Below are 25,957 nucleotides of genomic sequence, written 5' to 3' on the forward strand. Positions count from 1 at the left end.
ATAAGCCCCAGAACACAAGACATTATCATCATCATTATTATTATTATTATTATTATTATTATTATTATTATTATTATTATTATTATTATTATTATTATTATTATTATTATAAGTTTTGTGAATTTCTACTTGTTGATGTCATTAAACTGCTAACGAAGTTTTTTTGATGCAACTAATTTTTTTCCTTCCCGTCAATAAAGCAAACGGGTAAAAAACATGTCATTGACGACAGATTCATGTAAAAATAGTAATAATAAAATCACAATTTATAATAATAATAATAATAATATAATTCAACCAGTTAAACCCTTTAGCTGTTAAATAATAATGTTACTGTATTTTTTATTCATATTTTCATATATTGACGTCATTTATAATGCCTATATGATTATGTAATGTATTTAATAAATTAGGCCTATGTACAGTTGTGTGCATGTGATTTTTCTCATATAACACTGATTCATGAATAGATTTTTCGTTGTTGTTTTATTAGGAAGATTTCAGTTTTGAAGTAACATTTTGCCCGGTACATTACCCCGTCAGGACTCTGAGCGCCGCTGTTGACTGTTGTTGTAATTGTGTGTCATGTTCCTCCCATTATTCTACATTCTACATTTGCTTTAGAGAGGACAGTCATTTTCTGCTGCGGGGATTCACTGTGGCGTTTTACACAGTTGATCACCATTCTCTTCTCTCATTTTAAACGGATTATACATATTTTTTTTTAAATATTTTGTCTGGATATATTTCACATGGCTTCGTTCAGGAGACTCGTTCACGGAGCGCAGTGGCTCGCTCTGTTTCTTTGTCTGTTTGCGCTGAAGTCCGTGTCTGGACAGGCGCGTTACTCCATTCCAGAAGAGCAGCCGGAGGGGTCTTTTGTTGGAAATATTGCGAGGGATTTGGGAATAGATGTTAAAAGAATGGTCTCAGGAAACGCACGGATTGTAACAAAAGGAAGTCGACAATATGTTGATTTAAATCGAGACAGAGGCATCCTTGTTGTCAAAGAGCGAATCGACAGAGAGGAGCTGTGTAAGAAAACAACGCCCTGCAGCTTCAGTTTTGAGATGATTCTGGAGAATCCAATTCAGCTGTATCGTGTCACTGTGGAGGTAACAGATGTAAATGACAATACTCCAGTTTTTCCGAAAGAAGAAATAGTTTTAAAAATGGTTGAAAATGCCGCACCAGGGACTCGTTATTCGTTGGAGACAGCTGATGATCCTGATGTGGGTGTTAATGATATTCAAAAATACATGCTAAAACCATCTGATCATTTTAAACTTGAAATGCAGACACAGTCAGACGGGAGTCAGATAGTGGAGATGGTTTTGGAAACTCCGTTAGATCGAGAGAAAAATGAGGAGCATAGTCTGATCTTGGTCGCTTCAGATGGAGGCGCGCCTCAGAGATCAGGAACAGCGCGTATTCACATCACTGTATTAGACGCGAACGACAATGCACCAGTCTGTAGTAAACAAGTGTATAAAGCTGAGGTTCAAGAAAACTCTGCAATAGGAACTTTGGTCACCACCGTCAGCGCAAATGACGCAGATAAAGGAGTCAATGGTGAAGTTACGTATTCTTTTTCTCGTGTCTCTAAAGAGGACAAGCAGTTGTTTGATGTAAATGCTAAAACGGGGGAAATTACAGTTACAAGTAAATTAGACTATGAAAAATTAAAGTCCCATCAACTAAACGTTAGAGCCAGTGATCACGGAAGTCATTCAGATACGTGCAAAGTTATAATCCAAATAATTGACGTAAATGATAACTCTCCTGTTATTCAGCTCATGTCATTTTCCAGCACAATCTCTGAAGATGCACCTCTGGGCACAACTTTAGCTGTCATTAATGTCCATGACGACGACTCAGAGAGAAATGGTGTAGTTGAATGTTCTATTAATTCTGATTTGCCTTTTAAAATTGAGTCTTCATTATCTGGTTACTATACAATAGTAACAGAAGAAGAATTAGACAGAGAAAGTGTCTCAGAATATAATATTACTCTAACAGTGACTGACCAAGGCTCACCACCACTTTCAAACCAGAAAACAATTCAGTTAAAAGTTTCTGACATCAATGACAATTCCCCAAGGTTTGAAGAGTCAGAATATATTAGGACAATACCGGAGAATAACTCACCGGGATTTTCTATATTTACTGTTCATGCAACTGATGCAGACTGGGGTCAAAATGCTCGGATCTCATACTTCCTGGAAGAAATGGACATTAATGGTGCATCTCTATCTTCTTTTGTCTCTGTAAATGCAGACAGTGGCCTGATTTCTGCAGCAAAATCTTTCGATTATGAGCAAATAAAAAAGTTTGGATTTAATATTACAGCTCGTGATGCTGGTTCTCCTCCTCTGAGCTCAGTGGTGTCAGTTAAGATCCTGGTCCAGGACCAGAACGACAACGCCCCTCAGGTGCTGTACCCAGTCCAGACTGGGGGCTCTCTGGTGGCTGAGATGGTGCCTCGTTCAGCAGATGTGGGCTATCTGGTCACTAAAGTGGTGGCTGTGGATGTGGACTCTGGACAGAATGCCTGGCTCTCCTATAAACTGCAGAAAGCCGCAGACAGGGCGCTGTTTGAAGTGGGCTCACAGAATGGAGAAATAAGAACTATCCGCCAAGTGACTGATAAAGATGCAGTCAAACAGAGACTGTCTGTTATAGTGGAGGACAACGGGCAGCCCTCACGTTCAGCTACAGTCATTGTTAACGTGGCGGTGGCGGACAGCTTTCCTGAAGTTCTGTCTGAGTTCACTGACTTTACGCACGACAAGGAGTACAATGACAACCTGACTTTTTACTTAGTGCTGGCTCTGGCTGTAGTCTCCTTTCTGTTCATCACGTGTGTAGTGGTCATTATATCAGTGAAAATCTACAGATGGAGACAGTCTCGCATCCTGTATCACTCCAATCTGCCAGTGATCCCATATTATCCTCCTCGTTACTCAGACACTCTGGGCTCAGGGACTCTCCCGCACGTGTACAATTACGACACGTGCAGGACCACAGACTCCAGAAAGAGTGACTGTAAGTTTGGTGGAGCTGGTAGTCAGAACGTGCTGATAATGGATCCCAGTGCAACAGGGACGATGCAGCGGATCCAGAGTGAGAAGAGCATCCTGGACGAACCAGACTCTCCTCTAGAGGTTTGCATCTCTTAAATGTTTCTTTCAAAGCAGTGCTGATTTTTTTTTTTTATCGTGGAGAATGGTCTATTGTCTGTTTTAGTACCTCAGACAGCAGCTGTTCAAGACAGTTTGATATTGGCTTACAATACATAGTTTTTCGCTGTGATCTTCCCCAAAAAGTGGAGGATTAGCAATATATATACAAATAATTATATCTTGTTTCCAATCCAGGACATTGGGGCTCTATTTTTGGCCCAATTCTATTTTCTATTGTATTCATAGTCTTTGTGCTTATTTGTTTAGTGCCATATGCTGCTTTTATGCATGACACTGTACTTATTTGTTTAACTTTGCTACTACTGACCATCTTGTCATAACATCTGCTTTCTCTTAAGTGCAATTTTGTTTTAGTCTCTGAAGTTATGTTGCATTCAGACTAAACCAATGCCTTGTTTATCTCACATGGATGTGGGTTATCAGATACTATCCTTCCAATCATTACTTCTCATTGAAACCCAACAGACTTTTTGTCTAATTTGAAGTACCTTGGCTTTTTACAAGACCAGGAAATATGTTTGAGGCTCAATTAGAAAATTTGGCTCAAAAATTAAAGTGTAACCTTGTTTTTTTAATATTGTTAAAATGCAGCTTCACTCATGAAGTCAGCAAACGTCTGGTATCTGCATTTTTACCTCTTTTGGATTATGTTGATGTCCTTTATATTAATTCAACAGCAAAATTACTCTCAATCTTTAAATGATCATTTGCTCATTATTTGAGACAGGTTTTGTTAGACCCACTAATCAATTTAAATTGTTTGCCAGGCTGAAAGTCCCTCTTTCAGTGGTAAAAGGTACAAAATGGGTGTCTGATGTGCAACACCATTGTGTTTGTGCACCTACATGTTCCCTCGTGCAAGTCTATTCCCTGTGTTCACGGTGCATTCTTTCTGTGTTGTTTTAAGACTGAATTAGGGAATGGAGCTCTTTTCAAACAGAGCAAAAGCTGTGTGAGCTGGTTTCTGGGCAGCGGTTTTTGATTAATAATAATCAAAACAAAATTTAAAATAAACACAAACTAAACGTTTTGCTAAAGTTTGCCTATTTTATGAGAAGTGCAGCATTTCACTTTGAGCAGATAGTATTTAAAAAGATTTCTTATTTTTTTAACCTGGTTAATTAAATGTGAATCAAAAAGTAAAAATACATGTTTTATTTTCTATTCGCTAATGTTGACTTAAACCGTTGAGATGTTTGAATATGCTTGATTTATAAAAAAAAAAAAACAATAATTAATAATAATAATAACATATTACGGACAAATGTCTAAAACTGCTTCTTTAACACTTGCAGTTTCATACTCTGAACTCACTGGGCCGCTGTTCACCAGCGCCACAGAGAGTTATAGTCCAGTATTTATACCAGCTCATCCCCTTCATCACATCACAATAGTCAGCCCAACCGAAACGTACGTGGAGCACTGATATGACCCTCTTTCATACAATAAATTGGAATCCACCTTTTTTCCTTTTACCCTTTGGATTCTAACGTGTTTTGTAAATTGTGGATTATTTGACTGCAGTTTGCGCTCTGGAGAATCATTCTTAAGGACAATGGGACGGCAAGTACTGCTGTGTTTCTCGCTGGCTTTTGTCGGATGTGCGCTGGGACAGATCAGTTATTCTATTCCAGAAGAAATGGCCAGAGGCTCGTTGGTCGGTAATATTGCTCATGATTTAGGGCTCGATGTTAAGCGGCTGCAGTTGCGTAAAGCTCGTATTCACACAGGGGAAAGTGAGGAATACATTCAGTTTAACAAGGAGAGAGGCGTCCTCGTTATTAAAGAGAAAATAGACCGCGAGGCCCTTTGTGGACAAACGACACCGTGTGCTCTACATTTTCGGATTGTTTTAGAAAATCCACTTGAAGTATTTCCCATCAGTGTTGAAGTTACAGATATTAACGACAATCCTCCATTATTTGATAAACAAGAAAGGCGATTTGAAATCAGTGAATCCGCTGTAGTTGGCTCTAAATTTATGCTGGAAACAGCTATAGATTCTGATATAGGACGCAATGGTCTGCAGAGTTATACTCTAAAGCCCAGTGATAATTTTATCCTCAAACTGCATGACCAATCAGACGGAGGCAAAAATGTGGAGATGATTTTGCAAAAGCCCCTTGACAGAGAGAAAGAGGAGATTGTTTCCTTACTGTTGACAGCGGTAGATGGAGGAGAGCCACAGCGGTCAGGGACTATGATTATTCACATTACAGTGTTAGATGTTAATGATAATGCTCCTGTTTTTACCCAATCCATTTACAAAGCGAGTATTAAAGAAAACGCTGTGAAGGGGACGCTCATAACGCAGGTCAGCGCCAGCGACGCAGAAAAAGGCAGCAATGGAGAGGTTAGTTATGTCATCGGAAACAGCATGAGGGGGTCCTCCAAATTATTTCAAATAACACACGAAGGAAATATCGTACTGAATGGACCAATTGATTATGAAAAAGCCAAAATTTATGAAATCAGGGTAGAAGCAACAGACCGTGGAGGTCTTTCTGATTCTACGAAAGTCATTATTGAAATAAATGATATAAATGACAACAGCCCTGTTATTAGACTGATTTCCAAATCAGATTCAATTGGAGAAAATTATCCAACTGAGACAGTGGTGGCAATAATGGATGTGAACGACCCAGATTCAGAAGAAAACGGCAAAGTCCATTGTGTCATTAATAAGAATATTCCTTTCATAATCTCATCTTCTGCTAATAATTTATATAATATTATCACAGACGGAGAATTAGACAGAGAAAGACACTCTCAATACAACATCACAGTCACGTGTTCAGATGAGGGCGTGCCCTCTCTCTCCAGCAGCGTCACTCTTACCTTACACATCTCTGATGTGAATGACAACGCGCCTGTCTTTGACAGGAGCTCGTATGAGGCCTACATTGTAGAAAACAACAGCCCGGGCCTCTCTATATTCACAGTGAAAGCCACAGACGCGGACTGGAAACAGAATGCGCGTGTCTCTTACATACTGGAGGACTCCTCTGTTAACGGAGTGCCGGTCTCCTCATATGTGTCCGTGAGTGCAGATAGCGGAGTCATCCACGCAGTGCGCTCCTTTGACTACGAGCAGATCAAGGATTTCCAGTTGTGCGTCAAAGCGCAGGACGGAGGCTCTCCTCCTCTCAGCAGCAATGTAACTGTGAAAATCCTGGTCCAGGACCAGAACGACAACGCCCCTCAGGTGCTGTACCCAGTCCAGACTGGGGGCTCTCTGGTGGCTGAGATGGTGCCTCGTTCAGCAGATGTGGGCTATCTGGTCACTAAAGTGGTGGCTGTGGATGTGGACTCTGGACAGAATGCCTGGCTCTCCTATAAACTGCAGAAAGCCGCAGACAGGGCGCTGTTTGAAGTGGGCTCACAGAATGGAGAAATAAGAACTATCCGCCAAGTGACTGATAAAGATGCAGTCAAACAGAGACTGTCTATTATAGTGGAGGACAACGGGCAGCCCTCTCGTTCAGCTACAGTCATTGTTAACGTGGCGGTGGCGGACAGCTTTCCTGAAGTTCTCTCTGAGTTCACTGACTTTACGCACGACAAGGAGTACAATGACAACCTGACTTTTTACTTAGTGCTGGCTCTGGCTGTAGTCTCCTTTCTGTTCATCACGTGTGTAGTGGTCATTATATCAGTGAAAATCTACAGATGGAGACAGTCTCGCATCCTGTATCACTCCAATCTGCCAGTGATCCCCTATTATCCTCCACGTTACTCAGACACTCTGGGCACAGGGACTCTCCCACACGTGTACAATTATGACACGTGCAGGACCACAGACTCCAGAAAGAGTGACATTAAATACATGCAGCCGATGAGTCAAAGTTTACTCGACATTGATGGAACTCATTCTGAAGCTCAACAATTAGAGAAACAGCCTGCAGGCTCCAATATGTCAACACTGGTGAGTAATTCAACACAATATTATATGACAATTTCAGTGTAGTTCCTTAACGCTGTCTATGGTGCTGAAAGCTGGATCAGTGAAATGTGTAAGCCCCAGAACACAGGACGTTAGTATTATTTTATGATCATTATTATTGTAAGGTTTGTGAATTCCTACTTGTTGATGTTATTGAATTGCTAACGCATTTTTTTTTATACAATTATTTTTTTCTGCCATTCAGCAAACAGGTAGAAAAAAGTAAAGAATTAAAAAAAAAATCACTGCTCCAACAAATATATTGGAAAGATTTAACCAGCATGTAATACTTTTTTTTTTTAACATGTCAGGGTCATGTAAAATAGTAATAATAAAATCACAATTGATAATATTAATATGAATAATAACAATATAATTCAACCAATTAAAACCTTTAGCAGTTAAAAAACAATGTTACTGTATTTGTTTGTTTTTTTGTTTTTTATATTGACCTCATTTATAATGCCTATATGCCTGTACTATGTACAGTTTTTGACAAATTCATGTGTTTTTTTCTCATACAACACTGATTTATAAATACAATTTTCGTTGTTGTTTTATTAGAAATATATCAGTATTGAAGTAACGTTTGGCCCGGTACATTACCCCGTCAGGACTCTGAGTGCCGCTGTTGACTGTTGTTGTAATTGTGTGTCATGTTCCTCCACTTATTCTACATTCTACATTTGCTTTAGAGAGGACAGTCATTTTCTGCTGCGAGGATTCACTGTGGCTTTTTATACAGTTGATCACCATTCTCTTCTCTCATTTTACACGGATTATACATATGTTTTTTGTCTGGATATATTTCACATGGCTTCGTTCAGGAGACTCGATCACGGAGCGCAGTGGCTCGCTCTGTTTCTTTGTCTGTTTGCGCTGAAGTCCGTGTCTGGACAGGCGCGTTACTCCATTCCAGAAGAGCAGCCGGAGGGGTCTTTTGTTGGAAATATTGCGAGGGATTTGGGAATAGATGTTAAAAGACTTGTCTCAGGAAACGCTCGAATTGTGACAAAAGGAAATCGACAATATGTTGATTTAAATCGAGACAGAGGCATCCTTGTTGTCAAAGAGCGAATCGACAGAGAGGAGCTGTGTAAGAAAACAACGCCCTGCAGCTTCAGTTTTGAGATGATTCTGGCGAATCCAATTCAGCTGTATCGTGTCACTGTGGAGGTAACAGATGTAAATGACAATGCTCCAGTTTTTCCGAAAGAAGAAATTGTTTTAAAAATTGCTGAAACTGCCGCACCAGGGACTCGTTATTCGCTGGAGACAGCTGATGATCCTGATGTGGGTGTTAATGATATTCAAAAATACATGTTCAAATCATCTGGTAATTTTAAACTCGAAATGCAGACACAGTCAGACGGGAGTCAGATAGTGGAGATGGTTTTGGAAACACCGCTAGATCGAGAGAAAAATGAGGAGCATAGTCTGATCTTGGTCGCTTCAGATGGAGGCGCGCCTCAGAGATCAGGAACAGCGCGTATTCACATCACTGTATTAGACGCGAACGACAATGCACCAGTCTGTAGTAAACAAGTGTATAAAGCTGAGGTTCAAGAAAACTCTGCAATAGGAACTGTGGTCACCACCGTCAGCGCAAATGACGCAGATAAAGGAGTCAATGGTGAAGTTACTTATTCGTTTTCTCGCGTCTCTAAAGAGGACAAGCAGTTGTTTGATGTAAATGCTAAAACAGGGGAAATTACAGTTACAAGTAAATTAGACTATGAAAAATTAAAGTCCCATCAACTAAACGTTAGAGCCAGTGATCACGGAAGTCATTCAGATACGTGCAAAGTTTTTATCCAAATAATTGACGTGAATGATAACTCTCCTGTTATTCAGCTCATGTCATTTTCGAACACAATCTCTGAAGATGCACCTCTGGGCACAACTTTAGCTGTCATTAATGTCCATGACGACGACTCAGAGAGAAATGGTATAGTTGAATGTTCTATTAATTCTGATTTGCCTTTTAAAATTGAGTCTTCATTATCTGGTTACTATACAATAGTAACAGAAGAAGAATTAGACAGAGAAAGTGTCTCAGAATATAATATTACTCTAACGGTGACTGACCAAGGCTCACCACCACTTTCAAACCAGAAAACAATTCAGTTAAAAGTTTCTGACATCAATGACAATTCCCCAAGGTTTGAAGAGCCAGAATATATTTGGACAATACCGGAGAATAACTCACCGTTATTTTCTATATTTACTGTTCATGCAACTGATGCAGACTGGGGTCAAAATGCTCGTATCTCATACTTCCTGGAAGAAATGTACATTAATGGTGCATCTCTATCTTCTTTTGTCTCTGTAAATGCAGAAAGTGGCCTGATTTCTGCAGCAAAATCGTTCGATTATGAGCAAATAAAAAAGTTTGGATTTAACATTACAGCTCGTGATGCTGGTTCTCCTCCTCTGAGCTCAGTGGTCTCAGTTAAGATCCTGGTCCAGGACCAGAACGACAACGCCCCTCAGGTGCTGTACCCAGTCCAGACTGGGGGCTCTCTGGTGGCTGAGATGGTGCCTCGTTCAGCAGATGTGGGCTATCTGGTCACTAAAGTGGTGGCTGTGGATGTGGACTCTGGACAGAATGCCTGGCTCTCCTATAAACTGCAGAAAGCTGCAGACAGGGCGCTGTTTGAAGTGGGCTCACAGAATGGAGAAATAAGAACTATCCGCCAAGTGACTGATAAAGATGCAGTCAAACAGAGACTGTCTGTTATAGTGGAGGACAACGGGCAGCCCTCTCGTTCAGCTACAGTCATTGTTAACGTGGCGGTGGCGGACAGCTTTCCTGAAGTTCTCTCTGAGTTCACTGACTTTACGCACGACAAGGAGTACAATGACAACCTGACTTTTTACTTAGTGCTGGCTCTGGCTGTAGTCTCCTTTCTGTTCATCACGTGTGTAGTGGTCATTATATCAGTGAAAATCTACAGATGGAGACAGTCTCGCATCCTGTATCACTCCAATCTGCCAGTGATCCCATATTATCCTCCACGTTACTCAGACACTCTGGGCTCAGGGACTCTCCCACACGTGTACAATTACGACACTTGCAGGACCACAGACTCCAGAAAGAGTGACTGTAAGTTTGGCAGAGCTGGTAGTCAGAACGTGCTGATAATGGATCCCAGTGCAACAGGGACAATGCAGCGGATCCAGAGTGAGAAGAACATCCTGGACGAACCAGACTCTCCTCTAGAGGTTTGCTTCTCTCATACGTTTCTTTGAAATCAGTGTTGATTTTTAGTGTGTGGAGGTTTGTCTATTGTCCGTTTCAGTACCTCGGACAGCAAAAGATCCAGACATTCGCTGTTGTTAACTTGTATTGTTGTAATGTACATATTTGTTTTTTCAATAATAATATAATGTAATAATAATGATAATGATAATAATAATAATGATAATAATAACAATAATAATAATAATAATTATTATTATTTTTATTATTATTATAAACTTACAGACAAACGTCTAAAACTGCCTTCTGTAACACTTGCAGTTACATACTCTGAACTCACTGGGCCGCTGTTCACCAGCGCCACAGAGAGTTATAGTCCAGTATTTTCACCAGCTCATCCCCTTCATCACATCACGATAGTAAACCAGACCGAAGCATACGTGCTGGAGCACTGATATAGACCTCGTTCCCATAAATGAAGTTGGAATTAGCCTTTTTTCCTTTTGGCTTTTGGATTCTGACGTATTTTGTAAAGTGGATTATTTGACTGCAGTTTGCGCTCTGGAGAATCATTCTTAAGGACAATGGGACGGCAAGTACTGCTGTGTTTCTCGCTGGCTTTTGTCGGATGTGCGCTGGGACAGATCAGTTATTCTATTCCAGAAGAAATGGCCAGAGGCTCGTTGGTCGGTAATATTGCTCATGATTTAGGGCTCGATGTTAAGCGGCTGCAGTTGCGTAAAGCTCGTATTCACACAGGGGAAAGTGAGGAATACATTCAGTTTAACAAGGAGAGAGGTGTCCTCGTTATTAAAGAGAAAATAGACCGCGAGGCCCTTTGTGGACAAACGACACCGTGTGCTCTACATTTTCGGGTTGTTTTAGAAAATCCAATCGAAGTATTTCCCATCAATGTTGAAGTTACAGATATTAACGACAATCCTCCATTATTTGATGAAGAAGAAAGACGATTTGAAATCAGTGAATCCGCTGTAGTTGGCTCTAAATTTATGCTGGAAACAGCTATAGATCCTGATATAGGACGCAATGGTCTGCAGAGTTATACTCTAAAGCCCAGTGATAATTTTATCCTCAAACTGCATGACCAATCAGACGGAGGTAAAAAGGTGGAGATGATTTTGCAAAAGCCCCTTGACAGAGAGAAAGAGGAGATTGTTTCCTTACTGTTGACAGCGGTAGATGGAGGAGAGCCACAGCGGTCAGGGACTATGATTATTCACATTACAGTGTTAGATGCCAATGATAATGCTCCTGTTTTTACCCAATCCATTTACAAAGCGAGTATTAAAGAAAACGCTGTGAAGGGGACGCTCATAACGCAGGTCAGCGCCAGCGACGCAGACAAAGGCAGCAATGGAGAGGTTAGTTATGTCATCGGGAACCGGAGGAGGAGCTCTTCAAATGTATTCAAAATAACACACGAAGGAAACTTATTACTGAATGAACCAATAGATTTTGAAAAGACCAAAATATATGAAATTAACATAGAGGCAACAGACCGAGGAGGTCTTTCTGATTCTAGTAAAGTGATTATTGAAGTAGGCGACATAAATGACAATAGTCCCGTAATTACTGTAATTTCAACATCCGAATTAATAGTAGAAAATTCCCCATCTGAGACAGTGGTAGCTGTAATAAATGTAAATGACCCGGATTCAGACGAAAATGGTAAAGTTAATTGTAAAATTAATATGCACATTCCTTTTACAATTTTATCTTCTGCTAATAATTTATATAACATTATCACCGACAGTGAATTAGACAGAGAAAGAGACTCACAGTATAACATTACGGTCACGTGTTCAGATGAGGGCGTGCCCTCTCTCTCCAGCAGCGTCACTCTCACCTTACACATCTCTGATGTGAATGACAACGCGCCTGTCTTTGACAGGAGCTCGTATGAGGCCTACATTGTAGAAAACAACAGCCCAGGCCTCTCTATATTCACAGTGAAAGCCACAGACGCGGACTGGAACCAGAATGCGCGTGTCTCTTACATACTGGAGGACTCCTCTGTTAACGGAGTGCCGGTCTCCTCATATGTGTCCGTGAGTGCAGATAGCGGAGTCATCCACGCAGTGCGCTCCTTTGACTACGAGCAGATCAAGGATTTCCAGTTGTGCGTCAAAGCGCAGGACGGAGGCTCTCCTCCTCTCAGCAGCAATGTGACTGTGAAAATCCTGGTCCAGGACCAGAACGACAACACCCCTCAGGTGCTGTACCCAGTCCAGACTGGGGGCTCTCTGGTGGCTGAGATGGTGCCTCGTTCAGCAGATGTGGGCTATCTGGTCACTAAAGTGGTGGCTGTGGATGTGGACTCTGGACAGAATGCCTGGCTCTCCTATAAACTGCAGAAAGCCGCAGACAGGGCGCTGTTTGAAGTGGGCTCACAGAATGGAGAAATAAGAACTATCCGCCAAGTGACTGATAAAGATGCAGTCAAACAGAGACTGTCTGTTATAGTGGAGGACAACGGGCAGCCCTCTCGTTCAGCTACAGTCATTGTTAACGTGGCGGTGGCGGACAGCTTTCCTGAAGTTCTGTCTGAGTTCACTGACTTTACGCACGACAAGGAGTACAATGACAACCTGACTTTTTACTTAGTGCTGGCTCTGGCTGTAGTCTCCTTTCTGTTCATCACGTGTGTAGTGGTCATTATATCAGTGAAAATCTACAGATGGAGACAGTCTCGCATCCTGTATCACTCCAATCTGCCAGTGATCCCATATTATCCTCCACGTTACTCAGACACTCTGGGCTCAGGGACTCTCCCGCACGTGCATAATTATGACACGTGCAGGACCACAGACTCCAGAAAGAGTGACTGTAAGTTTGGCGGAGCTGGTAGTCAGAACGTGCTGATAATGGATCCCAGTGCAACAGGGACGATGCAGCGGATCCAGAGTGAGAAGAACATCCTGGACGAACCAGACTCTCCTCTAGAGGTTTGCAACCCTCACATGTTTATTCCAAAGAAGTGCACATTTTATAGCCTATTTTCTGTTTGTTTAGTACCTTAGACAGTGAAAAGTCAGCAGTATTTTATCAATTGTTACATTATTTTTCGTTATGTTGTTTTTGTATTAATACTGACAAAACAATAAGAATAATTTACAGAGAAATTATCTAAAGATGGCTTCTGTAACACTTGCAGTTACATACCGTGAACTCACTGGGCCGCTGTTCACCAGCGCCACAGAGATTTGTAGTCCAGTATTTTCACCAGCTCATCCCCGTCATCACATCAGAATAGTCAACCAGACCGAAGCATACGTGCTGGAGCACTGATATAGACCTCGTTCCCATAAATGAAGTTGGAATTAGCCTTTTTTCCTTTTGGATTCTGACGTGTTTTGTAAAGTGGATTATTTGACTGCAGTTTGCGCTCTGGAGAATCATTCTTAAGGACAATGGGACGGCAAGTACTGCTGTGTTTCTCGCTGGCTTTTGTCGGATGTGCGCTGGGACAGATCAGTTATTCTATTCCAGAAGAAATGGCCAGAGGCTCGTTGGTCGGTAATATTGCTCATGATTTAGGGCTCGATGTTAAGCGGCTGCAGTTGCGTAAAGCTCGTATTCACACAGGGGAAAGTGAGGAATACATTCAGTTTAACAAGGAGAGAGGCGTCCTCGTTATTAAAGAGAAAATAGACCGCGAGGCCCTTTGTGGACAAACGACACCGTGTGCTCTACATTTTCGGATTGTTTTAGAAAATCCAATTGAAGTATTTCCCATCAATGTTGAAGTTACAGATATAAACGACAATCCTCCATTATTTAATAAACAAGAAAGACGGTTTGAGATCAGTGAAATAGCTGCTATTGGCTCTAAATTTATGCTGGAAAAGGCAATAGATCCTGATATAGGACGCAATGGTCTGCAGAGTTATACTCTAAAGCCCAGTGATAATTTTATACTCAAATTGCATGACCAATCAGACGGAGGCAAAAAGGTGGAGATGATTTTGCAAAAGCCCCTTGACAGAGAGAAAGAGGAGATTGTTTCCTTACTGTTGACAGCGGTAGATGGAGGAGAGCCACAGCGGTCAGGGACTATGATTATTCACATTACAGTGTTAGATGCCAATGATAATGCTCCTGTTTTTACCCAATCCATTTACAAAGCGAGTATTAAAGAAAACGCTGTGAAGGGGACGCTCATAACGCAGGTCAGCGCCAGCGACGCAGACAAAGGCAGCAATGGAGAGGTTAGTTATGTCATCGGAAACAGCATGACAAGTGCATCAAAACTCTTCATAATTACAGAAGAAGGAAAAATTCTTCTCAATGGACCAACTGACTACGAAAAGGCTAAAATATATGAAATTGATATAGAAGCAACTGATCGAGGAGGTCTTTCTGATTCTAGCAAAGTTATTATTGAAGTAGGCGACATAAATGACAACAGACCCATAATTAATGTAATTTCGACATCCGAATTAATAGCAGAAAATTCTCCATCTGAGACAGTGGTAGCTGTAATAAATGTAAATGACCCAGATTCAGAAGAAAATGGTAAAGTCCATTGTGTGATTAATAAGCATATTCCTTTTATTATTTCATCTTCAGCTAATAATTTATATAATATTATCACCGACAGTGAATTAGACAGAGAGAGAGACTCTCAGTATAACATCACGGTCACGTGTTCAGATGAGGGCGTGCCCTCCCTCTCCAGCAGCGTCACTCTCACCTTACACATCTCTGATGTGAATGACAACGCGCCTGTCTTTGACAGGAGCTCGTATGAGGCCTACATTGTAGAAAACAACAGCCCGGGCCTCTCTATATTCACAGTGAAAGCCACAGACGCGGACTGGAACCAGAATGCGCGTGTCTCTTACATACTGGAGGACTCCTCTGTTAACGGAGTGCCGGTCTCCTCATATGTGTCCGTGAGTGCAGATAAAGGAGTCATCCACGCTGTGCGCTCCTTTGACTACGAGCAGATCAAGGATTTCCAGTTGTGCGTCAAAGCGCAGGACGGAGGCTCTCCTCCTCTCAGCAGCAATGTGACTGTGAAAATCCTGGTCCAGGACCAGAACGACAACACCCCTCAGGTGCTGTACCCAGTCCAGACTGGGGGCTCTCTGGTGCCTGAGATGGTGCCTCGTTCAGCAGATGTGGGCTATCTGGTCACTAAAGTGGTGGCTGTGGATGTGGACTCTGGACAGAATGCCTGGCTCTCCTATAAACTGCAGAAAGCCGCAGACAGGGCGCTGTTTGAAGTGGGCTCACAGAATGGAGAAATAAGAACTATCCGCCAAGTGACTGATAAAGATGCAGTCAAACAGAGACTGTCTGTTATAGTGGAGGACAACGGGCAGCCCTCTCGTTCAGCTACAGTCATTGTTAACGTGGCGGTGGCGGACAGCTTTCCTGAAGTTCTGTCTGAGTTCACTGACTTTACGCACGACAAGGAGTACAATGACAACCTGACTTTTTACTTAGTGCTGGCTCTGGCTGTAGTCTCCTTTCTGTTCATCACGTGTGTAGTGGTCATTATATCAGTGAAAATCTACAGATGGAGACAGTCTCGCGTCCTATATCACTCCAATCTGCCAGTGATCCCATATTATCCTCCACGTTACTCAGACACTCTGGGCTCAGGGACTCTCCCACACGTGTACAATTACGACACGTGCAGGACCACAGACTCCAGAAAGAGTGACTGTAAGTTTGGCGGAGCTGGTAGTCAGAACGTGCTGATAATGGATCCCAGTGCAAGAGGGACGATGCAGCGGATCCAGAGTGAGAAGAACATCCTGGACGAACCAGACTCTCCTCTAGAGGTTTGCATCCCTCATATGTTTCTTTCAAAGCAATGCTCAGTTTTTATTGCGTAGGTGTTTCTACTGTCCCTTTCAGCACCTCAGACAGCGAAAGATCCACAGCATTTTTTTTTTAACTTGCTTTTGCTAATCATAATTTTATTGATATTTGAATAAAGTTCATCCCTGCAATATTGGTAGTAAAAAAACATGATAATAATAATAATAATAATAATAATAATAATAATAATAATAATAATACTGGACTACGACTACTACTACTAATTTGAAATATATTTGTGCAAATCCATTTGAGCTTAAACATTTGCTTTTCAAGGTGGACCAAAACACAAAACACAAAGATAGAATATTACATACAATAGACAATATACAATAGTTACAAGAAAAAAGCCCAAAAGGGAATCATCTGGATGGACTGGAAAATATTTTTTTAATTAAATCTTAATACATTGTCCAGATGAAACCTTACCATGATATTCATACAGGATTGGGAAGAACACTTGCAATTTTTTTTACACTGCAAAGATATATATTCTATAAGATTTCATCCCAGCACCGTCCATAAACTAAAACATAGTATCGTCACAGTAAAGAATACACCTTTAAGCAATATCTGTTATAACGGTTCAGAATGTTTAAAGAATCTAATTGTGTAAACAAAACCTAAAACACTCTTGTAAAAAGAAAACTGTGTTTAAGTTACAATATAATCACATTCATGAATGTATCTCACCATCATACAGACACTTTTAGAATTGTGTTTGAGGGAGTTAGAGACATAAAGCTGCATCACACTGTTTCTGTTGGTTTGAGAGTGAGGTTTATGCTGCAAATACATATACTATATTACACAAATTATGGATAACAAAATAATATTTACATTTTGGCCTCTGATTTCAGAACTGTTTCTGACTAGGAAAACAAAGTATTTGAATATAAACCTTGTTCAGACGTGTTTTCACTATCGAAGCCTTTATGTTGTGCTTTCTACTCCTTCTATAATTTGACTCTGAAATGCCTTCACCTGGTGACTGTTGTGTGTTCTGTGTCTTTTGTCAATGGACCTGGATCAGGTTGGTCAGAATTTTGGTGGACAGAGTGTAGAACGTGCAAAGAACATGTAACAGTTGTGGTCCGTCTTTAAATAGTTAATCATTGTGCTTTAGGTTCTGCAAAAATTGTTTTATATTTTTGTTTTGAGAGTTGAGGCTTAAAAATGGGTAAAAGGCGATGCCTAAAATAAGTATTGTTTGATAGCTAAGTGAAAAGCTTTGGAATTTGTGCCAAAATGTGGACATTAGTGTCAAAGCAATTCAAAAACCCTGAATAAGAATAGTTTACACACAAATGTTTAAAGGTGGTTTCTTTAGTTATTTCAGTTTCATACTGTGAACTCACTGGGCCGCTGTTCACCAGCATCACAGAGATTTGTGGTCCGGTATTTTTACTAGTGCATCCCCTTCATCACATCAGAGTAGTCAACCAGATCGAAACTAAAGTACTGGAGCACTGAAGAAAACCTCTATCTGTTGAGCATACTTGCAGATGGAGCAAAGCCATGTGTTACCTGCGTGATCAGTGAATGTGTTGTTGTGTTGTAATGAGCATGCGCAATAAATGGTCAGTAGTGTTGCTTTTTCCCTCAGACCAAAGAGACGACGGTTGTCTGTATTTTTTCCCCCGAACCACATTGGTGACTACAAAACGATAGACTGCTGCAGAATGTCTAACGTAACAGGTTATGGGCCCAGTCAAGTAGGCCAAAAGTGGTTCAGACTTTTATTCGACGGCGAAGAGAAAAGTTACGAGCTGTGGGAAACGAGGTTCCTCGCGCATATGGAGTTACGCGGCCTCAGAGGAGTTATCTCGGAAGACCCGGAGATAGATGAGGAGGACGAAGATGCTTGGGCGGAAGATGAGACGAAGAACGGCGAGGCATATGCAGAGCTAGTGCAATGTCTGGACAACAAGAGCTTGTCATTGGTAATGAGAGACGCGAAAAGAGACGGAAGAAAAGCGCTGAATATTCTCCGCGAACACTACGCTGGAAAGGACAAACCTCGCGTTGTGAGTTTATATTGTGAACTTTCCTCGCTTCATAAGACCAGCAATGAAACGGTAACTGACTATATTATTCGAGCAGAGACTATATTCACGTCATTGAGAAGAGCAGAAGAGCACATTAGTGATGGGCTTCAGATAGCGATGGTAGTTAAAGGGCTACCTGATTCATACAAGCCATTCGTCGTGCACATCACCCAGACAAATGACACTGTAACGTTCAGCGAGTTTAAAACGAAACTGCGAAGTTATGAGAGTACTGAAAAATATGGGAAGAGTGACGTGAATGCTGATGAAGACAACGTGATGAAGACTAGTTGGGCAACAAGGTCACGAGGAAGAGGAAGAGGAAAGAAAATGGTCCTGGCTGATGTTGAATGTTACACGTGCGGTAAAAAGGGACACATGGCCAGGACATGTCCGGACGGATACCAGTTGAGAAAAGAGGAACGAAAATGGGACACAACACAGCGCGGAAGGGGACAATATCGAGGACGAGGCCGTGACCATGTGAAGAAAGTTGATGGAGAGACGGAGGCAGAGCCTACATCTTTTTGTTTCTTCAAGATGAGTGACTGCTCTACACAAAGAGGAAACAAGAAAGGTCTCATGGTCGACTGCGGCGCCACAACACACATGATCAACAACGCCACAAAGTTCAAAACAGTTGACAAGAGCTTCAGACCTGAGGACCACATGATCGAGCTTGCCGACGGATCCAAGGTGAGCGGGATGGCGAAAATGAGGGGAGATGCTGAAATCTACTTGTTGGACAGCGAGGGACGAAGAGTGAAAACGATTCTCAAACAGGCACTCTACATCCCATCGTTTCCACAGGACATCTTTTCAGTTAAAGCAGCGACGGCCAACGGAGCTGAGGTCCACTTTAAGGACGGTAATGACTGCCTGGTCCACAAGGATGGTACCAAATTCAAAATGGACGTGTATGGTAGGCTGTATTACCTTAGCACAGTAGAAGATGAAAATGTTGATGAAGTATATGGGTGTCATGACATTCAAACGTGGCATAGGATACTTGGTCATTGCAATTTTGATGATGTTGCAAAATTAGAAAAGGTGGTTGAAGGAATGTCTATAAAAGGGAAACATGACAAATCCAACCAAAAATGTGAAATATGCACACAGGGCAAATTCACACAAAGCAGAAACCGACAGGCAGACTCTAAAGCCACAGCTGTGTTAGAGCTTGTACACACAGACCTATGCGGTCCTATAGAACCAGCAGATAAAGATGGGTACAGATATGCAATAGCATTTACTGATGATTGCAGTGGGATGATATTTCCATACTTCATTAAAACAAAAAGTGACACGACAAAAGCTACAGAAAAATTCATAGCGGATGTAGCCCCATATGGAAAGGTAAAGTGCATAAGGTCAGATAACGGCACAGAGTTTACCGGACAAGAGTTTCAATGTCTACTTAGGAGTAATGGGATAAGGCACGAGAAGAGTGCACCCTACTCACCTCATCAGAATGGGACTGCCGAAAGAGGGTGGAGAACCTTATTTGAGATGTCACGATGCATGCTATTGGAGAGTAACCTCCCAAAGCAATTATGGACATATGCTGTACAAACAGCAGCCCAAATCCGCAACAGGTGCTACAGTAAGCGGCTAGAGCAGACACCTTACCGTGTTTTTACAGGAAAAACACCTAACCTATCCAACATGCAGATATTTGGCTCTGAATGCTATGTTTACAAGCAGGATAAGAAAAAGCTAGACTCTAGATGCAACAAGGGGATCCTTGTAGGCTATGACAAATATAGTCCAGCATATAATGTGTTTTATCCTGAGACAGGAAAAGTCCTAAAACATAGGCTGGTAAAATGTATCACCAAAGGTGGCACAGATAACCAGACCCAGACAGATTGTGACATGGGGGAAGACATTGAGAGTTATGTAAAAACACCTCAGAAGAGAGTCAACCAGGGTCAGAGACAGAGACAGCCTGAAGAGAGTAAAGGGTCCATTGTTGAAGAGGCTGCTGAGACAGGTCCGACCCAGACAGATAGTACTCAGAAAGAAGATGGAGAAAGGAGATACCCTACAAGACAGAGAAAGGCTCCAGAATACTTTAAGGAGTACCAGTGTAAAGTTGAGTGTAACAATGACGAAAGTGAGAATGTAGATTATTTCTACAGAGTAGCTTATGATGTTCCTAAAACACTTAGAGAGGCAATGGACTCTAAAAAGTCAAAAATGTGGGCTGATGCGATGAAAGAGGAGATGAACTCTTTGACAGAGAATGAAACTTTCACTCTGACCCCACTGCCAAGAGGCAAGCAAGCAGTGGGAGGTCGCTGGGTATATGCAGTGAAAGAGAGCCCAGATGGATCTGAGACTTGTAAAGCCAGATATGTTGCAAAGGGCTATGGTCAAGTGGAAGGAATTGACTATACAGAGACTTTTTCACCAACAGCCAACATGACCTCTGTACGAGCATTAATGCAGGTGGCTGTACAGGAGGATCTTATTTTACACCAAATGGATGTGAAGACTGCTTACCTCCATGCTCCAATGGACTGTGAGGTATATATGGAACAGCCGGAAGGTTTTGAAATCAAATCAAAGACAGGGGAACACTTAGTGTGTAAACTCAACAAGTCATTGTATGGTTTAAAACAGTCCGGGCGTAACTGGAATATGTTACTACATGATCACCTTACAGAGAACGGTTTTGTACAAAATGATGCTGATCATTGTGTCTACAGCAGAAAATCTGAGAATGAGAAAGTGATTTTGTTAGTATGGGTGGATGATTTAATCATAGCAGCGAGTAACAACACCTTACTCTGTGATGTGAAGGAAATGTTGAAGAGAAGATTTAAGATGAAGGATATGGGTCCACTTAAATACTTCCTGGGTATAGATTTCAGACAGAGTGATGGAGAAATCAAAATGACCCAAAAGAGACACATAGAGAAGATATTAGCGAAATTTGGAATGTCCGAATGCAAACCGAGATCCACCCCATGTGAGCAAAAGTTAAACTTTGACAGTGAGGGTGAAGTTATTGATTCAACAGGATACAGAGAGATAGTAGGTAGCTTGATATACATTATGACATGTACAAGACCTGACCTGAGCTGGGCTGTTAGTAAACTATCTCAATACCTAGCAGAACCAAAGCAACAGCATTGGGCTACAGCGAAACACATACTGAGGTACTTTAAGGGTACTATGGATCAAGAACTACACTACCAGAAATGTGAGGAAAGCCCATTACAGCTGGAGGGATACAGTGATGCTGATTGGGCAGCCGATATGGATGACAGGAGGAGCACAACTGGATACTGTTTCAGCTTAACTGAGAATGGTCCAGTTATATCATGGAAGAGCAGAAAACAGCAAACGGTAGCATTATCCACATGCGAAGCTGAGTATATGGCGCTAGCAGCCACTACTCAAGAAAGTATGTATCTTGTACAACTACTTGGAGGAATAGATAGTTGTAACCAGCATACACCAGTCAAGATATTTGAGGACAACCAGGGGGCGATAGCTTTATCAAAGAACCCAGTTTGCAGACAGAGAAGCAAACATATAGACATAAAGTACCATTTTGTACGGTCTGCACACGCAGAAGGTAAAATATGTATAGAATATTGCCCTACTGCAAACATGGTAGCTGATGTCCTTACCAAGCCTTTGACAAAAGCTAAGTTTGAAAGTTTTAAGGGATATTTGTTTGGGAAGTAATGTTGAACATTGCTAATATACCAAATGTTTTATTTTAAAGTTGTTTTGAAATGTTTAGAACTTTGCCAGTATGCCAAGTGTTTTATTTTGGGGTTATATATTTTTGTTTACTATATGAGAACTATACACATGTCTTTGAGTGGGAGTGTTGAGCATACTTGCAGATGGAGCAAAGCCATGTGTTACCTGCGTGATCAGTGAATGTGTTGTTGTGTTGTAATGAGCATGCGCAATAAATGGTCAGTAGTGTTGCTTTTTCCCTCAGACCAAAGAGACGACGGTTGTCTGTATTTTTTCCCCCGAACCACATTGGTGACTACAAAACGATAGACTGCTGCAGAATGTCTAACGTAACACTTTCTCATTAAATAAGTCGTAATTCACTTTTGTTTCTCTGGGATTTGGGATTCTGACTTGTTTTATAAAGTGTGGATTATTTGACTGCTGTTTCCACTCTGGAGAATGATTATTGATTATTAAGAACAAGGAGGTGGCAAGTCTCCTTTCTGTTCATCACGTGTGTAGTGGTCATTTTATCAGTGAAAATCTACAGATGGAGACAGTCTCGCATCCTGTATCACTCCAATCTGCCAGTGATCCCATATTATCCTCCACGTTACTCAGACACTCTGGGCTCAGGGACTCTCCCACACGTGTACAATTACGACACCTGCAGGACCACAGACTCCAGAAAGAGTGACTGTAAGTTTGGCGGAGCTGGTAGTCAGAACGTGCTGATAATGGATCCCAGTGCAACAGGGACGATGCAGCGGATCCAGAGTGAGAAGAGCATCCTGGACGAACCAGTCTCTCCTCTAAAAGTTTTTATCTCTCAAGTTGTTTCAATACAGTGCTGTTTTTTTGAGATTCGTCAATTGTGTATTTCAGTACCTTGAACTTAAAAATATCCATAGCTTTTCCTCAATTTCCTTTTGTCAACTGTTGTTATAGAAACATTTAATTCTTTTTGGGGCAATTATTATTACAAATATTAGTAAAGCTAAAAACAAATGTCTAAAACTGGTTTCACTTGCAGTTTCATACTGTGAACTCACCGGGCCGCTGTTCACCAGCATCACAGTGATTTGTATTCCAGTATTTTCACCAGCGCATCCTATTCATCAGTCAGAATAGTCAACCAGACCGAAGATACGTGCAGGAGCACTGACATACACCTCTACCCCATAAAAGAAGACGGAATGTGCCTTTTTCCTCCAGCATTGTAACGTGTTTTGTAAAGTGGATTATTTGACTGCAGTTTGCGCTCTGGAGAATCATTCTTAAGGACAATGGGACGGCAAGTACTGCTGTGTTTCTCGCTGGCTTTTGTCGGATGTGCGCTGGGACAGATCAGTTATTCTATTCCAGAAGAAATGGCCAGAGGCTCGTTGGTCGGTAATATTGCTCATGATTTAGGGCTCGATGTTAAGCGGCTGCAGTTGCGTAAAGCTCGTATTCACACAGGGGAAAGTGAGGAATACATTCAGTTTAACAAGGAGAGAGGCGTCCTCGTTATTAAAGAGAAAATAGACCGTGAATCTATCTGTAGACAAACGACACCGTGTGCTCTACATTATGAGATTGTTTTAGAAAATCCAATCGAAGTTTTTCCTTTAAATATTGAAGTTACAGATATTAACGACAATCCTCCATTATTTGACAAAGACGAAAAACGGTTTGAAATCAGTGAATCCGCTGTTGTTGGCTCGAAATTTATGCTGGAAAGAGCAATAGATCCTGATATAGGACGCAATGGTCTGCAGAGTTATACTCTAAAGCCCAGTGATAATTTTATACTCAAACTGCATGACCAATCAGACGGAGGCAAAAAGGTGGAGATGATTTTGCAAAAGCCCCTTGACAGAGAGAAAGAGGAGATTGTTTCCTTACTGTTGACAGCGGTAGATGGAGGAGAGCCACAGCGGTCAGGGACTATGATTATTCACATTACAGTGTTAGATGCCAATGATAATGCTCCTGTTTTTACCCAATCCATTTACAAAGCGAGTATTAAAGAAAACGCTGTGAAGGGGACGCTCATAACGCAGGTCAGCGCCAGCGACGCAGACAAAGGCAGCAATGGAGAGGTTAGTTATGTCATCGGAAACAGCATGACAAGTGCATCAAAACTCTTCATAATTACAGAAGCAGGACATATCTTATTAAAAGAATTTCTTGACTATGAAGATGCCAAAACATATGAAATAGACATTGAAGCAACTGATAGCGGAGGTCTTTCTGATTCCTGTAAAGTTATAATTGAATTAAACGATATAAACGACAACAGTCCTATTATCAGGTTGATTTCCAAAACTGAATCAATCGGCGAAAATTCTCCATCTGAGACAGTGGTGGCTGTAATGAATGTAAACGATCCAGATTCGGAAGAAAACGGGAAAGTGCATTGCGTAATTAATAAGCATATTCCTTTTGCAATTTTATCTTCAGCTAATAATTTATACAACATACTTACAGACAGTGAATTAGACAGGGAAAAAGACTCACGGTATAACATCACAGTCACGTGTTCAGATGAGGGCGTGCCCTCTCTCTCCAGCAGCGTCACTCTCACCTTACACATCTCTGATGTGAATGACAACGCGCCTGTCTTTGACAGGAGCTCGTATGAGGCTTACATTGTAGAAAACAACAGCCCGGGCCTCTCTATATTCACAGTGAAAGCCACAGACGCGGACTGGAACCAGAATGCGCGTGTCTCTTACATACTGGAGGACTCCTCTGTTAACGGAGTGCCGGTCTCCTCATATGTGTCCGTGAGTGCAGATAGCGGAGTCATCCACGCAGTGCGCTCCTTTGACTACGAGCAGATCAAGGATTTCCAATTGTGCGTCAAAGCGCAGGACGGAGGCTCTCCTCCTCTCTGCAGCAATGTGACTGTGAAAATCCTGGTCCAGGACCAGAACGACAACGCCCCTCAGGTGCTGTACCCAGTCCAGACTGGGGGCTCTCTGGTGGCTGAGATGGTGCCTCGTTCAGCAGATGTGGGCTATCTGGTCACTAAAGTGGTGGCTGTGGATGTGGACTCTGGACAGAATGCCTGGCTCTCCTATAAACTACAGAAAGCCGCAGACAGGGCGCTGTTTGAAGTGGGCTCACAGAATGGAGAAATAAGAACTATCCGCCAAGTGACTGATAAAGATGCAGTCAAACAGAGACTGTCTGTTATAGTGGAGGACAACGGGCAGCCCTCTCGTTCAGCTACAGTCATTGTTAACGTGGCGGTGGCGGACAGCTTTCCTGAAGTTCTGTCTGAGTTCACTGACTTTACGCACGACAAGGAGTACAATGACAACCTGACTTTTTACTTAGTGCTGGCTCTGGCTGTAGTCTCCTTTCTGTTCATCACGTGTGTAGTGGTCATTATATCAGTGAAAATCTACAGATGGAGACAGTCTCGCATCCTATATCACTCCAATCTGCCAGTGATCCCATATTATCCTCCACGTTACTCAGACACTCTGGGCACAGGGACTCTCCCACACGTGTACAATTATGACACGTGCAGGACCACAGACTCCAGAAAGAGTGACTGTAAGTTTGGCGGAGCTGGTAGTCAGAACGTGCTGATAATGGATCCCAGTGCAACAGGGACGATGCAGCGGATCCAGAGTGAGAAGAGCATCCTGGACGAACCAGACTCTCCTCTAGAGGTTTGCATCTCTATTATGTTTCCTTCAAGTTGTTGCTGCTTTTTATTGTGCAGGTTCGACTGTTTCTGTTTCAGTACCTCGGACAGCGAAATATTCCGAGCCTTTTACTATTCAATTATGTTGACTTGTATTGTTGTAATGTTTCAATAATGTTTTAATCCCCATAGTAATAATCAAAATATCAACTGTAATAGTTTACAGAAAAAAATATAAGCTGGCTTCTTTAACACTTGCAGTTTCATACTCTGAACTCACTGGGCCGCTGTTCACCAGCGTCACAGAGAGTTAAAGTCCAGTGTTTTTACTAGCGCATCCCCTTCATCACGTCAGAATAGTCA

General features: G+C 41.8%; 6 protein-coding genes across 34 annotated transcripts in view; all 6 read left to right on the forward strand.

The window, feature by feature from the left end:
- The window catches only part of LOC140354591 (protocadherin gamma-A10-like), a 207,975-nt gene that overhangs the window by 124,941 nt on the left and 57,077 nt on the right, over positions 1-25,957 (forward strand). For 2 of the 29 annotated variants that reach the window (XM_072439672.1, XM_072439690.1), the window contains exon 1: positions 4,672-7,128. The exons of the other annotated variants lie outside the window; for them this stretch is intronic. In XM_072439672.1, coding sequence (XP_072295773.1) covers positions 4,759-7,128 — 2,370 coding nt within the window. In that variant the 5' untranslated portion in view covers positions 4,672-4,758. Of the gene's footprint in view, positions 1-4,671; positions 7,129-25,957 lie in introns of those variants that run through there. 29 annotated transcript variants of the gene reach the window in all.
- On the forward strand, positions 738-3,179 carry LOC140348170 (protocadherin gamma-A10-like). The gene has a single exon (XM_072434264.1). The coding sequence runs from the start codon at positions 753-755 to the stop codon at positions 3,177-3,179; it is 2,427 nt and encodes an 808-aa protein (XP_072290365.1). The 5' UTR covers positions 738-752.
- On the forward strand, positions 7,946-10,398 carry LOC140348185 (protocadherin gamma-A10-like). Its single transcript, XM_072434267.1, has one exon. It carries the CDS (start codon positions 7,960-7,962, stop codon positions 10,396-10,398), a length of 2,439 nt encoding a protein of 812 aa, XP_072290368.1. The 5' UTR covers positions 7,946-7,959.
- Positions 10,839-13,389, forward strand: LOC140348198 (protocadherin beta-16-like). The gene has a single exon (XM_072434276.1). It carries the CDS (start codon positions 10,933-10,935, stop codon positions 13,387-13,389), a length of 2,457 nt encoding a protein of 818 aa, XP_072290377.1. The 5' UTR covers positions 10,839-10,932.
- Positions 13,700-16,215, forward strand: LOC140348211 (protocadherin beta-16-like). Its single transcript, XM_072434283.1, has one exon. The coding sequence runs from the start codon at positions 13,780-13,782 to the stop codon at positions 16,213-16,215; it is 2,436 nt and encodes an 811-aa protein (XP_072290384.1). The 5' UTR covers positions 13,700-13,779.
- On the forward strand, positions 23,194-25,908 carry LOC140348224 (protocadherin beta-16-like). The gene is made up of 2 exons (XM_072434292.1): positions 23,194-25,647; positions 25,856-25,908. Exons 1-2 carry the CDS (start codon positions 23,238-23,240, stop codon positions 25,906-25,908), a joined length of 2,463 nt encoding a protein of 820 aa, XP_072290393.1. The 5' UTR covers positions 23,194-23,237.

This window comes from Eucyclogobius newberryi, unplaced genomic scaffold, assembly GCF_026437365.1.
Source record: "Eucyclogobius newberryi isolate DKJ021-1_F unplaced genomic scaffold, fEucNew1.0.hap1 SCAF_11, whole genome shotgun sequence".
Lineage (NCBI taxonomy): Eukaryota > Metazoa > Chordata > Actinopteri > Gobiiformes > Gobiidae > Eucyclogobius > Eucyclogobius newberryi.